Below are 16,015 nucleotides of genomic sequence, written 5' to 3' on the forward strand. Positions count from 1 at the left end.
GCTGGGGTGAAGGGCTACCAAGTGTGTTCAGATGGATGACCTTGACCTTCATTCAAGGTCACAGGGGTGAAATAGGCTATAATCTTCAACTGACTTCTTCTCAATAACCAAGGGGCCAGGGACTTGATATTGGGGCCTGTAGCATGCTGGGCTGAAGGGCTACCAAGGTTGTTCCAATAACATTGATCTTCATTCAAGGTCACATGGGTCAAATAGGCTATAATCTTCAAATGACTTCTTCTCAATGACCAAGTTGCCTGTGGACTTTTTATTAGGCTTGTAGCATGTCGGGGTGAAGGGCTCCCAGTTTTGTTCAAATGAATGACCTTGACCTACAGTCATGGTCACAGGGGTGAAATTTTGGAATACCCAAGAGTCTCTGAGACCTGATATTAGGCCAATAGTATGCTGGAAAGAAGGACTAGAAAAATTATTGATATGAATAAACCTAGCCTTCTCTGATATTTGAATAAAGAGGTAATCAGCATAGTATCCGTAGAAATGACCTCAATCTAATTCAAAGTTGCTGTAGAGCTAGGTGAGCGATACAGGTCCATTGAGCCTCTTGTTTTTAAGGTGAAAGGGGTCAAATGTAAAAAAAATCTTCCGATAATTCAGTGTCACTCGTGTTCATGATATTGGACCTGGAGCATGTTAGAGTGGAGGGCTACAAATGTTGTTAAAATGTTAACCTTGACTTTCTTTGAAGGTCACATAGGTTAAAGGTTGAGAAAAATGATACATTTATAGTCACATTCTTTTATATGTAGTAAGTAAAACTTCAAACTGAAGTTGGGGGTCTCCAGGGGTCAAGTTGATGAAAGTGTGGACTTAGAATACTTCTTCATATTGTATTTCAACATGCAATGTGTTGTGATATTCAGAGATCTCTGTATGTAAATAAAACTGTGATATTAATGTCCAGTTATATAAGTTACTGGCGTGTTTACTTCCTCCTGTATAATATTTGTTGACTGTGTATATGAGAGAACAAATAAATTGTATTTGAGAGTAAAAATAAAGAATTCAAACTGAAATACTGTTCTCCTTGTCAATAAAATTCTTTAACAACTTCTTCAGAACCAATTGGACGGAGTATAATGTCACCCTGTTGATGTTTAGGTCACCTGGGACAAAGTCTCAAGTGACCTATTCTAATCCCCTTTTGTCCGTCGTCGTGCGTCCGTAAACAATTTACATTTTCGATTTCTTCTCCAAAAGTCCTTAACCAAATTCCATGAAATTTGGCAGGAAGCTTCCATGGGCAAAGGTCAACCAAAATTGTAAATTATATGGTCCCCAACCCCCAGGGGCAGGGCTAAAAAGGGTAAAATAGTTGGAAGAGTCTTTAGGTGCTTTACTAAAATTGTGAATTCCATGACCCTGGGGTCTCAAGTTTGCCCCTGGAAATGGGGTAAACTTTACTATAGTTTATATAGGGCAATCACATTTTTGACTATAATATGTTTGATTTCTATTGGAATTAATTCTAATTTGGTTAACATTATCAGCTTGGGATGGCAGTTTGAGATATCCACATGTTGGCTCTGACTGACCCCTAGGGGCTGATGGGCGGGGCTAAAAAGGGCCAAATTGACTGAAATTTCAAAAATCTTCTTTCCCAACTGAAATAAGATAGAATCAAATACTGTTTATAGATGGAAGGGTCTTAAGGTGCTTTACTAAAATTATGAATTTCATAACCCTGGGGTCATACATTTACCCCTGAGGAGGGGGTAAAATTTACTATAGTTCATATATAAGGAAATCACATTTTTGACAGATTTGTTTGATTTCGTTTGGAATTAATTCTAACTTGGTTCACATCTGCAGCATGGGATGAAAGCTTGATAATTGCCCATGTTTGCCTTTACTGACCCCTAGGGGCTTATGGGCGGGGCCAAAAATGGTCATTTAAATTAACTGAAATATTTCAAATCTCAGGTGACCGTTAAGGCCCCTGGGCCTGTTGTATTAATTATCAGGGCGACTGGAAAAGTGATTGCTACGAGCCCTAATTAGACCCTCTATTGCCTGTCATTATATATGTTGTACAAACATTAATCTATCTTGTATGTAGGTCACCTAGTGGAGTGAGCTTATGTCGTGATGTGAAGTCTGTCATCATAGCTTTTCCCTTTAAGCGACTTCTCAATGACCAAAAGGCACTGTTAATATTGTGCTGGTGGTATGGTGGGCTACCATAGTTGCTCAAATGAATGTATTAGTGTAAGAGTTTTATGTTCGATAAGACAAACACTGTATTATATTGTAATAATTTAAGTTTAATCACCATTCGGTATAATGTTACCTCCCAGATAATTAATGGTAACACAATTACTCTGATATTACTGTTATACATGTATATCCAACATAAAGTATACAAATTTATAACAAAAATTCCCCATTAAAATAAACGTTAATACCTATTTCAAACATCATCATCTATAAAAAAAAAATGATAAAAAATAAAGTACTTCAGGAAGGAAAAGCTGGATTTAAATGTCCTTACTCAGCAAATCCAAAATGGCTTCATTTCCTATTTCAAGGTGACATCCCTATGAGGTGATTAAGTATCACACCACAGAAACAACAGTCCAATTCTCTGACATGATCACAGTGATGGTCTGCCCGATACCCTGACATGATCAAAGTGATGGTCGGCCTGATACCCTGACATGGTCAAAGTGATGGTCGGCCCGATACCTTGACATGGTCATCGCAATGGTCCGCCCGATACCCTGACATGATCACGGTGATAGCTGGTCCAATATCCTCACATGGTCATCGCAATGGTCCGCCCGATACCCTGACATGATCACAGTGATGGTCGGCCCAATACCCTGACATGATCACAGTGAAGTATGTAGCAGTATCAAATCCAAGGCCCTTCTTCAGCAGGCCAGGTTAATAAAATACAGTAATGACCTCAAGGGAAGTCTATAACAGTATTATACAGTCATCGAATCCCATGCCCTTCTTCATAAGGCCAGGTTAATAAAATACAGTAATGACCTCAAGGGAAGTCTATAACAGTATCATACAGTCATCAAATCCCAGGCCCATCTTCAGCTGTCCAGGTTAATAAATTACAGTAATGACCTCAAGAGAAGTCTATAACAGTATCATACAGTCATCAAATCCCTGGCCCTTCTTTAGCAGGCCAGGTTAATAAATTACAGTAATGACCTCAAGAGAAGTCTATTACAGTATCATACAGTCATCAAATCCCAGGCCCATCTTCAGCTGTCCAGTTTAATAAAATACAGTAATGACCTCAAGAGAAGTCTATAACAGTATCATACAGTCATCATATTCTTGGCCCTTCTTCACCAGGCAGGTAAATCACAGGCCCTGATTTCTCCTCTTCACCAGACCAACAGTAAATGACCTCAGGAAATGTTTATACTTGACTATATATCGAATCCCACGCCCTTATTTCTCTTCTTGGCTAGGTTGAATGTGCTGATGAAAGCCTCTCTTTGACATTCCTCCAGAAGGAAGTTGAATTGTGGGACAACTTGATCTGCTGGAGACACAGACATATCTGACTGACTCTCGACTCCTGACGGTGATCGAGGGGGTGATATTTGTACATAGTCTGCAGCGCCATCTATAAAATCTTCCACTCGATCCTTGTTTTCATTCTCAAACTGAAACAGACAAACGGAAACAAATATCTTAATTTGCTGCTAGTGACATCGCAGAAATTATCACTCTTGTTCATTTAATATCTGACTCAATCTGAAATGTCAAAATGTATCAAATATTAGATCTACAGTATCTCAAATTTACCATTGTATCCTTCATAGTGTATCTTAGCAATTCCGATATTGGCTTAGATTAGTAAGACACGTGTATAAACAGTTATCATACACTTGAGTAGAATTATAATTCAACTTGTGATTTCTTATTACCTCCCCTGTTCTCTGATGTGAGTGATCTTTCCAGAGCAGAGTCAAGAGGTTTGGATTTCCAGACTTAACCTCCAATTCAGCCAATGAAAATGCTTGTTGTTGACAATCCTCTTCACAGTTCATGACAAATAGCAGCTCATTGGTTATCAGAAGTTCAACTCTAACCTCTGACCCAGAGACATCAAGAAAGGTAGCAGACATAGAGGTCAAAAGGTCATTACTGGGCACAGTTTGCAGCAATTTTCTGTTGAAATTGGAAAGATCAATTTTTAAAACAAAAAACTTTGAAAACGGTTTTTACAGAAATGACGAATTATCAAAACAGATAAGTTCAAATGTTATGAATATATAGAATAGACAACCAGCCAGGTCTAAAAATATGAACATATTGTGTCCAGTCACTCACAGTCAGTCATTGGGAGTGAGGCTGTACCCAACCAGTCACCCACAGTCAGTCATTGGGAGTGGGGCTGTACCCAACCAGTCACCCACAGTCAGTCATTGGGAGTGGGGCTGTACCCAACCAGTCACCCACAGTCGGCCATTGGGAGTGAGGCTGTACCCAACCAGTCACCCACAGTCAGCCATTGGGAGTGAGGATGTACCCAACCAGTCACCCACAGTCAGTCATTGGGAGTGAGGCTGTACCCAACCAATCACTTACAGTCAGTCATTGGGAGTGAGGCTGTACCCAACCAGTCACCCACAGTCAGCCATTTGGAGTGAGGATGTACCCAACCAGTCACCCACAGTCAGTCATTGGGAATGAGGCTATACCCAACCAGTCACCCACGGTCCGCCATTGGGAGTGAGGCTGTACCCAACCAGTCACCCACAGTCAGTCATTGGGAGTGAGGCTGTACCCAACCAGTCACCCAGTCAGCCAGTCATTGGGAGTGAGGCTGTACCCAACCAGTCACCCACAGTCAGTCATTGGGAATGGGGCTGTACCCAACCAGTCACCCACAGTCAGTCATTGGGAGTGAGGCTGTACCCAACCAGTCGCCCACAGTCAGCCATTGGGAGTGGGGCTGTACCCAACCCATCACCCACAGTCAGTCATTGGGAGTGAGGCTGTACCCAACCAGTCGCCCACAGTCAGCCATTGGGAGTGGGGCTGTACCCAACCCATCACCCACAGTCAGTCATTGGGAGTGAGGCTGTACCCAGCCAGTCACCCACAGTCAGCCATTGGGAGTGGGGCTGTACCCAAGCAGTCACCCACAGTCAGTCATTGGGAGTGGGGCTGTACCCAACCAGTCACCCACAGTCAGTCAATGGGAGTTGGGCTGTACCCAGCCAGTCACCCACAGTCAGCCATTGGGAGTGGGGCTGTACCCAACCAGTCACCCACAGTCAGCCATTGGGAGTGGGGCTGTACCCAACCAGTCAGTGAGTCACCCACAGTCAGTCATTGGGAGTGGAGCTGTACCCAACCAGTCACCCACAGTCAGTCATTGGGAGTGAGATTGTACCCAACCAGTCACCAACAGTCAGCCATTGGGAGTGGGGCTGTACCCAACCATTCACCCACAGTCAGTGATTGGGAGTGAGGCTGTATCCAACCAGTCACCCACAGTCAGTGATTGGGAGTGAGGCTGTACCCAACTAGTCACCAACAGTCTGTCATTGGGAGTGGGGCTGTACCCAACCAGTCACCCACAGTCAGTGATTGGGAGTGAGGCTGTACCCAACCAGTCACCCACAGTCAGTGATTGGGAGTGAGGCTGTACCCAACTAGTCACCAACAGTCTGTCATTGGGAGTGAGGCTGTACCGAACCAGTCACCCACAGCCAGTCATTGGGAGTGAGGCAGACCAAACTAGTCACCGACAGTCAGTCATTGGGAGTGGGGCTGTACCCAACCAGTCACCCACAGTCAGTCATTGGGAGTGAGTCTGTACCCAACTAGTCACCAACAGTCTGTCATTGGGAGTGAGGCTGTACCCAACCAGTCACCCACAGTCCGCCATTGGGAGTGAGGCAGACCAAACTAGTCACCGACAGTCAGTCATTGGGATTGGGGCTGTACCCAACCAGTCACCCACAGTCAGTCATTGGGAGTGAGGCTGTACCCAACCAGTCACCCACAGTCAGTCATTGGGAGTGAGGCTGTACCCATCCAGTCACTCACAGTCAGCCATTGGGAGTGAGGCTGTACCCAACCAGTCATTTCAATCATCCTCTTTTAAATTTGAATATTGTCAAATTTCACTTATGACACAAAAAGTAAAAAAAAAACAACTACTGTTTGACCATTTTTAATGGAAGAATCGCCAGAAATATCTTTTTTTGATTCTGAAAATAAAATCACTCATTCCGGAACTGAAAAAAGAATAAGACTCTTTAACTATACCGAAACTCAAGAACAACATAAAATTTTACAACATTTGAACATCACGTAAATTGTTATGAGATTAATCAAAGTTGAATATCAGGTAAATTGTTTTGAGATGAAGTTGAACAATATGTAAATTGCTTGAGATTAAGTTGAACATTATGTAAATTGTTTGAGGTTAAGTTGAACAATATGTAAATTGCTTGAGATTAAGTTGAACATTATGTAAATTGTTTGCGGTTAAGTTGAACAACTTGTAAATTGCTTGAGATTAAGTTGAACATTATGTAAATTGTTTGAGGTTAAGTTGAACAATATGTAAATTGCTTGAGATTAAGTTGAATATTATGTAAATTGTTTGAGGTTAAGTTGAACATTATGTAAATTGCTTGAGATTAAGTTGAACATTATGTAAATTGTTTGAGGTTAAGTTGAACATTATGTAAATTGCTTGAGATTAAATTGAACATCAGGTAAATATGTTTGAGATTAAGATGAACATTTGATACATACCCCAGATATTTATGTCGACAGCTACAGAAGGATGACACAGTCTGAACCTCTGCTGCGTAGCGTACTTTAGGTAAATCTCCGGCAAGTCCCGTCCCAAGGAGAATTCCTGGTCAACAAACAGCACAGTATACAGATCTCAAGTAAATGGAACTTTTTCAGCACGGGGCTGGATCCATGTCACAAATAATTTAGTTAAATTGAATGATTACAAATCATAAGAGGCCCAGATGGCCTGTATCGCTCACCTGGTTTCATGAGATATGAAACAAGAACTAAGCTGAAGTATATGTGTCACAGGTATTGCTATGTATATATATTATAAGCATTTTATATGGGTACATGAACATTGGTTTTATTGTAATTCTAAAAATGTCAATTTAGCCAAATTGATCCCTTTTGGCCCCGCCCCTCAGCCCCCCGGGGGGTCAGCCGCACCATTTGTACAATTTTGAATCTCTACCCCAAGGGGATGCTACCAGGCAAATATGAGCCATATCCATTGCTTAGTTTCAGAGAAGTTGGATGCTACCAGGCGAATATGAACGATATTCATTGCTTAGTTTAAGAGAAGAAGTTGTTGATATCAATTAAGGCAAATTGACCCCTTCTAGCCCGCCCCTCAGCCCCACCATTTGTACAATTTTGAATCCCTAACCCAAGGGGATGCTACCAGTCAAATATGAGATATATCCATTGCTTAGTTTCAGAGGACAAGTTGTTTATAACAAATTAGCCAAACTGGCCCCTTTTGGTCCCGCCCCTCAGCCCTAAGGGGGTCAGCCCAATCATTTGTACAATTGTATTTGTATACTTAGTAAGTTTTAAGTAAACTCCAATATTCACTAAAACATAATTTGTTTCCCCCCAATACATTGTACAATACATTATAGACATACGTAAAATCTAACATTGATGTATTTTGTTTATCAACTGGTCACAGAGAACCAATAATTGATAAAAGATTTCTCAAAATCCAAGGTTTTGAACTAAAATATACAGCAAAACAATAAAATTGATGTAATCTGTAGGGTGTGTTAATTGTGGTGACCATACTACAATACAACTATATTCCAAGTTTGGTTGAAATAACATTCATCAGCATCAGAGTGACTGTACCATAAATTCTGGATGAAGGGATGATGTCCAGTAGGAGATCTAACTACACACCAATATCAACAGATCAAAACACAAAATTTTAAAGTGAAATATTGATGACGACAACAACGATGTGTCTATCTCCGCGGGAAAAGTAACATCATAGCGACTTTGTTACAGGTGAGACAAAAAATTATCAATTAAGATCATAGCGACTTTGTTACAGGTGAGACAAAAAATTATCAAATAAGATTATAGCGACTTTGTTACAGGTGAGACAAACAATTATCAAATAAGATTCTCACCTTGTCCTGTTTGTGATAAGAGTTCAGCAGCCCCTCCTATAGGTTTAGTGAAGGCCCCTACGAGGCCCTTACCAACCCCGGTCACAACTCCCGTGGCGGCTGCTGAGGTGGATTTAGGCCGTTCGTCTGTGTCTTGATTGGAGATGATATTCTGGATGGGTTGGTCTGCTAGGCCAGCCACAGCCCCTAGGTACAGACAACATCTTTCTTTTGTTATCATGTAAGCTTCTAAGTCTGTTGGCTACTGTTAGACTCTATGTGGTAATTAGCTTCTAAGTCTGTTAGCCTCTATGTGGTAATTAGCTTCTAAGTCTGTTTGACTCTTTGTGGCAATTAGCTTCTAAGTCTGTTGGCTACTGTTAGCCTCTATGTGGTAATTAACTTCTAAGTCTGTTGACTACTTTTAGACTCTATGTGGTAATTAGCTTCTAAGTCTGTTGAATACTGTTAGACTCTTTGTGGTAATTAGCTTCTAAGTCTGTTGACTACTGGTAGACTCTATGTGATAATTAGCTTCTAAGTCTGTTGGCTACTGTTAGACTCTTTGTGGTAATTAGCTTCTAAGTCTGTTGGCTACTGTTAGACTCTATGTGGTAATTAGCTTCTAAGTCTGTTGGCTACTGTTAGACTCTATGAGGTAATTAGCTTCTAAGTCTGTTAGACTCTATGTGGTAATTAGCTTCTAAGTCTGTTAGACTCTTTGTGGTAATTAACTTCTAAGTCTGTTGACTACTGGTAGACTCTTTGTGGTAATTAGCTTCTAAGTCTGTTAGACTCTATGTGGTAATTAGCTTCTAAGTCTGTTGGCTACTGTTAGACTCTATGTGGTAATTAGCTTCTAAGTCTGTTGGCTACTGTTAGACTCTTTGTGGTAATTAGCTTCTAAGTCTGTTGAATACTGTTAGACTCTATGTAGTAATTAGCTTTTAAGTCTGTAAGACTCTATGTGGTAATTAGCTTCTAAGTCTGTTGACTACTTTTAGACTCTATGTGGTAATTAGCTTCTAAGTCTGTTGGCTACTGTTAGCCTCTATGTGGTAATTAACTTCTAAGTCTGTTGACTACTGGTAGACTCTATGTGATAATTAGCTTCTAAGTCTGTTGGCTACTGTTAGACTCTTTGTGGTAATTAGCTTCTAAGTCTGTTGGCTACTGTTAGACTCTATGTGGTAATTAGCTTCTAAGTCTGTTGGCTACTGTTAGACTCTATGAGGTAATTAGCTTCTAAGTCTGTTAGACTCTATGTGGTAATTAGCTTCTAAGTCTGTTAGACTCTTTGTGGTAATTAACTTCTAAGTCTGTTGACTACTGGTAGACTCTATGTGGTAATTAGCTTCTAAGTCTGTTGGCTACTGTTAGACTCTTTGTGGTAATTAGCTTCTAAGTCTGTTGAATACTGTTAGACTCTATGTAGTAATTAGCTTTTAAGTCTGTAAGACTCTATGTGGTAATTAGCTTCTAAGTCTGTTGGCTACTGTTAGACTCTTTGTGGTAATTAGCTTCCAAGTCTGTAAGACTCTATGTGGTAATTAGATTTTAAGTCTGTTGGCTACTGTTAGACTGTATGTGGTAATTAGCTTCTAAGTCTGTTGGCTACTGTTAGACTCTATGTGGTAATTAGCGTCTAAGTCTGTTAGACTCTATGTGGTAATTAGCTTCTAAGTCTGTTGGCTACTGTTAGACTCTATGTGGTAATTAGCTTCTAAGTCTGTTGGCTACTGTTAGACTCTTTGTGGTAATTAGCTTCTAAGTCTGTTGAATACTGTTAGACTCTATGTGGTAATTAGATTTTAAGTCTGTTAGACTCTATGTGGTAATTAGATTTTAAGTCTGTTAGACTCTATGTGGTAATTAGATTTTAAGTCTGTTGGCTACTGTAAGACTGTATGTGGTAATTAGCTTCTAAGTCTGTTGGCTACTGTTAGACTCTATGTGGTAATTAGATTTTAAGTCTGTTGGCTACTGTAAGACTGTATGTGGTAATTAGCTTCTAAGTCTGTTGGCTACTGTTAGACTCTTTGTGGTAATTAGCTTCTAAGTCTGTTGAATACTGTTAGACTCTATGTGGTAATTAGATTTTAAGTCTGTTAGACTCTATGTGGTAATTAGATTTTAAGTCTGTTGGCTACTGTAAGACTGTATGTGGTAATTAGCTTCTAAGTCTGTTGACTACTGTTAGACTCTACGTGGTAATTAGCTTCTAAGTCTGTTAGACTCTTTGTGGTAATTAGCGTCTAAGTCTGGTAGACTGTATGTGGAAATTAGCTTCTAAGTCTGTTGGCTACTGTAAGACTCTATGTGGTAATTAGCTTCTAAGTCTGGTAGACTGTATGTGGAAATTAGCTTCTAAGTCTGTTGGCTACTGTAAGACTCTATGTGGTAATTAGCTTCTAAGTCTGGTAGACTGTATGTGGAAATTAGCTTCTAAGTCTGTTGGCTACTGTAAGACTCTATGTGGTAATTAGCTTCTAAGTCTGGTAGACTGTATGTGGAAATTAGCTTCTAAGTCTGTTGGCTACTGTAAGACTCTATGTGGTAATTAGCTTCTAAGTCTGGTAGACTCTATGTGGTAATTAGCTTCTAAGTCTGTTGGCTACTGTTAGACTCTATGTGGTAATTAGCTTCTAAGTCTGTTGGCTACTGTTAGACTCTTTGTGGTAATTAGCGTCTAAGTCTGTTGACTACTGTTAGACTCTATGTGGTAATTAGCTTCTAAGTCTGTTAGACTCTATGTGGTAATTAGCTTCCAAGTCTGTTGGCTACTGTTAGACTCTATGTGGTAATTAGCTTCTAAGTTTGTTAGACTCTATGTGGTAATTAGCTTCTAAGTCTGTTGACTACTGTTAGACTCTATGTGGTAATTAGCTTCTAAGTCTGTTGACTACTGTTAGACTCTATGTGGTAATTAACTTCTAAGTCTGTTGGCTACTGTTAGACTCTATGTGGTAATTAGCTTCTAAGTCTGTTGGCTACTGTTAGACTCTTTGTGGTAATTAGCTTCTAAGTCTGGTAGACTGTATGTGGAAATTAGCTTCTAAGTCTGTTGGCTACTGTAAGACTCTATGTGGTAATTAGCTTCTAAGTCTGGTAGACTGTATGTGGAAATTAGCTTCTAAGTCTGTTGGCTACTGTAAGACTCTATGTGGTAATTAGCTTCTAAGTCTGGTAGACTGTATGTGGAAATTAGCTTCTAAGTCTGTTGGCTACTGTAAGACTCTATGTGGTAATTAGCTTCTAAGTCTGGTAGACTCTATGTGGTAATTAGCTTCTAAGTCTGTTGGCTACTGTTAGACTCTTTGTGGTAATTAGCGTCTAAGTCTGTTGACTACTGTTAGACTCTATGTGGTAATTAGCTTCTAAGTCTGTTAGACTCTATGTGGTAATTAGCTTCCAAGTCTGTTGGCTACTGTTAGACTCTATGTGGTAATTAGCTTCTAAGTTTGTTAGACTCTATGTGGTAATTAGCTTCTAAGTCTGTTGACTACTGTTAGACTCTATGTGGTAATTAGCTTCTAAGTCTGTTGACTACTGTTAGACTCTATGTGGTAATTAACTTCTAAGTCTGTTGGCTACTGTTAGACTCTATGTGGTAATTAGCTTCTAAGTCTGTTGGCTACTGTTAGACTCTTTGTGGTAATTAGCTTCTAAGTCTGGTAGACTGTATGTGGTAATTAGCTTCCAAGTCTGTTGGCTACTGTTAGACTCTATGTGGTAATTAGCTTCTAAGTTTGTTAGACTCTATGTGGTAATTAGCTTCTAAGTCTGTTGCCTACTGTAAGACTCTATGTGGTAATTAGCGTCTAAGTCTGTTGGCTACTGTTAGACTCTATGTGGTAATTAGCTTCTAAGTCTGTTGGCTACTGTTAGACTCTATGTGGTAATTAGCTTCTAAGTCTGTTGGCTACTGTTAGACTCTATGTGGTAATTAGCTTCTAAGTCTGTTGGCTACTGTTAGATTCTATGTGGTAATTAGCTTCTAAGTCTGTTGGCTACTGTTAGACTCTATGTGGTAATTAGCTTCCAAGTCTGTTGAATACTGTTAGACTCTATGTAGTAATTAGCTTTTAAGTCTGTAAGACTCTATGTGGTAATTAGCTTCTAAGTCTGATCGCTACTGTTAGACTCTTTGTGGTAATTAGCTTCCAAGTCTGTAAGACTCTATGTGGTAATTAGATTTTAAGTCTGTTGGCTACTGTAAGACTGTATGTGGTAATTAGCTTCTAAGACTGTTGGCTACTGTTAGACTCTATGTGGTAATTAGATTTTAAGTCTGTTGGCTACTGTTAGACTCTATGTGGTAATTAGATTTTAAGTCTGTTGACTACTGTTAGACTCTATGTGGTAATTAGCTTCTAAGTCTGTTGACTACTGTTAGACTCTATGTGGTAATTAACTTCTAAGTCTGTTGGCTACTGTTAGACTCTATGTGGTAATTAGCTTCTAAGTCTGTTGGCTACTGTTAGACTCTTTGTGGTAATTAGCTTCTAAGTCTGGTAGACTGTATGTGGTAATTAGCTTCCAAGTCTGTTGGCTACTGTTAGACTCTATGTGGTAATTAGCTTCTAAGTTTGTTAGACTCTATGTGGTAATTAGCTTCTAAGTCTGTTGCCTACTGTAAGACTCTATGTGGTAATTAGCGTCTAAGTCTGTTGGCTACTGTTAGACTCTATGTGGTAATTAGCTTCTAAGTCTGTTGGCTACTGTTAGACTCTATGTGGTAATTAGCTTCTAAGTCTGTTGGCTACTGTTAGACTCTATGTGGTAATTAGCTTCTAAGTCTGTTGGCTACTGTTAGACTCTATGTGGTAATTAGCTTCTAAGTCTGTTGGCTACTGTTAGACTCTATGTGGTAATTAGCTTCCAAGTCTGTTGAATACTGTTAGACTCTATGTAGTAATTAGCTTTTAAGTCTGTAAGACTCTATGTGGTAATTAGCTTCTAAGTCTGATCGCTACTGTTAGACTCTTTGTGGTAATTAGCTTCCAAGTCTGTAAGACTCTATGTGGTAATTAGATTTTAAGTCTGTTGGCTACTGTAAGACTGTATGTGGTAATTAGCTTCTAAGACTGTTGGCTACTGTTAGACTCTATGTGGTAATTAGATTTTAAGTCTGTTGGCTACTGTTAGACTCTATGTGGTAATTAGATTTTAAGTCTGTTGGCTACTGTTAGACTCTTTGTGGTAATTAGCTTCTAAGTCTGTTGACTACTGTTAGACTCTATGTGGTAATAAGCTTCTAAGTCTGTTGGCTACTGTTAGACTCTATGTGGTAATTAGCTTCTAAGTCTGTTGGCTACTGTTAGACTCTTTGTGGTAATTAGCTTCCAAGTCTGTAAGACTCTATGTGGTAATTAGATTTTAAGTCTGTTGGCTACTGTAAGACTGTATGTGGTAATTAGCTTCTAAGTCTGTTGGCTACTGTTAGACTCTTTGTGGTAATTAGCTTCTAAGTCTGGTAGACTGTATGTGGAAATTAGCTTCTAAGTCTGTTGGCTACTGTAAGACTCTATGTGGTAATTAGCTTCTAAGTCTGGTAGACTGTATGTGGAAATTAGCTTCTAAGTCTGTTGGCTACTGTAAGACTCTATGTGGTAATTAGCTTCTAAGTCTGGTAGACTGTATGTGGAAATTAGCTTCTAAGTCTGTTGGCTACTGTTAGACTCTATGTGGTAATTAGCTTCTAAGTCTGTAAGACTGTATGTGGTAATTAGCTTCTAAGTCTGTTGGCTACTGTAAGACTGTATGTGGTAATTAGCTTCTAAGTCTGTTGGCTACTGTTAGACTCTTTGTGGTAATTAGCTTCTAAGTCTGTTGGCTACTGTTAGACTCTATGTGGTAATTAGCTTCCAAGTCTGTTGAATACTGTTAGACTCTATGTGGTAATTAGATTTTAAGTCTGTTAGACTCTATGTGGTAATTAGATTTTAAGTCTGTTGGCTACTGTAAGACTGTATGTGGTAATTAGCTTCTAAGTCTGTTGAATACTGTTAGACTCTATGTGGTAATTAGCTTCTAAGTCTGTTGGCTACTGTTAGACTCTATGTGGTAATTAGCTTCTAAGTCTGTTGGCTACTGTTAGACTCTTTGTGGTAATTAGCTTCTAAGTCTGGTAGACTGTATGTGGTAATTAGCTTCCAAGTCTGTTGGCTACTGTTAGACTCTATGTGGTAATTAGCTTCTAAGTTTGTTAGACTCTATGTGGTAATTAGCGTCTAAGTCTGTTGGCTACTGTTAGACTCTATGTGGTAATTAGCTTCCAAGTCTGTTGGCTACTGTTAGACTCTATGTGGTAATTAGCTTCTAAGTCTGTTGGCTACTGTTAGACTCTATGTGGTAATTAGCTTCTAAGTCTGTTGGCTACTGTTAGACTCTATGTGGTAATTAGCGTCTAAGTCTGTTGGCTACTGTTAGACTCTATGTGGTAATTAGCGTCTAAGTCTGTTGGCTACTGTTAGACTCTATGTGGTAATTAGCTTCCAAGTCTGTTGGCTACTGTTAGACTCTATGTGGTAATTAGCTTCTAAGTCTGTTGGCTACTGTTAGACTCTATGTGGTAATTAGCTTCTAAGTCTGTTGGCTACTGTTAGACTCTATGTGGTAATTAGCGTCTAAGTCTGTTGGCTACTGTTAGACTCTATGTGGTAATTAGCTTCCAAGTCTGTTGGCTACTGTTAGACTCTATGTGGTAATTAGCTTCTAAGTCTGTTGGCTACTGTTAGACTCTATGTGGTAATTAGCTTCTAAGTCTGTTGGCTACTGTTAGACTCTATGTGGTAATTAGCGTCTAAGTCTGTTGGCTACTGTTAGACTCTATGTGGTAATTAGCTTCCAAGTCTGTTGGCTACTGTTAGACTCTATGTGGTAATTAGCTTCTAAGTCTGTTGAATACTGTTAGACTCTATGTGGTAATTAGCTTCTAAGTCTGTTGGCTACTGTTAGACTGTATGTGGTTATTAACTTCTAAGTCTGTTAGACTCTATGTGGTAATTAGCTTCTAAGTCTGTTGGCTACTGTTAGACTTGATGTGGTAATTATCTTCTAAGTCTGTTAACTACTTTATACTCTATGTCAAGTAAAAAAATTCAGATCTCCTGCAAAACAGAAACTTTTTCAGAGGCAGGAGATTTTATAATTGATTTAGTTTAACGTCTTTTTACAATTTCCAAGTTATAAATTCATGAGAAAGTTTTGGTTATACATCAAGTACAATACCTAATGATACTATATATTTATCACAGTACGACTAGAATAGGAAATTCAAATCTCTTACCTTCCGATCAACAAAACATAATGCATTTGATAGATCATGTTAATAATTAATAACAGTTAATTGATAATTTACTGGAACTAACCATCTAGCTAGAAATACCTGCAGCTTACACCACTACACCATATCCACATTCTACAAAATGTTACAATGTGTAACAAAAGAAAATGACGGATTGTTTAAGTTTTTACCAAGTAAACTCATTCCAAAACCAGTGAGTCCCTGTTTGAGTCCACTGGAAATTCCGTGGGGCTGTTGTCGACGTCTCTCCTCTTGTCGTTCCTGGTGGTATTGGTCAAGAGAAAGACGGTCCATGTTCCGCGATACACTTGAGGCAAAACTGGTCACTGACATCAGCATGCCTACAAATTAATTATTGACAAGTAAGGAATCTCAATAATGTAGAGTAATAAAAATTCAAAGTAAATAATTATTGTCTACATATCAATACATCCCTGATCAGGGTAGACATCTATTTACTACACTGCATATCAATACATCCCTGATCAGGGTAGACATCTATAATTTACTACACTACATATCAATACATCCCTGATCAGGGTAGACATCTATTTACTAC

At 39.3% G+C, this 16,015-nt stretch overlaps 1 protein-coding gene across 2 annotated transcripts in view; it reads right to left on the reverse strand.

Moving 5' to 3' along the window:
- Positions 1-2,264: 2,264 nt before the first annotated feature.
- The window catches only part of LOC117316171 (vacuolar protein sorting-associated protein 13B-like), a 119,777-nt gene continuing 106,026 nt past the window's right edge, over positions 2,265-16,015 (reverse strand). For both annotated transcript variants that reach the window (XM_033870681.1, XM_033870680.1), the window contains 5 exons: positions 15,627-15,797; positions 8,169-8,354; positions 6,769-6,874; positions 3,918-4,161; positions 2,265-3,653 (listed from right to left, as the gene is read on the reverse strand). In XM_033870681.1, the coding sequence (XP_033726572.1) occupies positions 3,414-3,653; positions 3,918-4,161; positions 6,769-6,874; positions 8,169-8,354; positions 15,627-15,797 (947 nt within the window). In that variant the 3' untranslated portion in view covers positions 2,265-3,413. The remainder of the gene's footprint in view (positions 3,654-3,917; positions 4,162-6,768; positions 6,875-8,168; positions 8,355-15,626; positions 15,798-16,015) is intronic.

Source organism: Pecten maximus, chromosome 18 (genome assembly GCF_902652985.1).
Source record: "Pecten maximus chromosome 18, xPecMax1.1, whole genome shotgun sequence".
NCBI classification, from domain to species: Eukaryota; Metazoa; Mollusca; class Bivalvia; order Pectinida; family Pectinidae; genus Pecten; species Pecten maximus.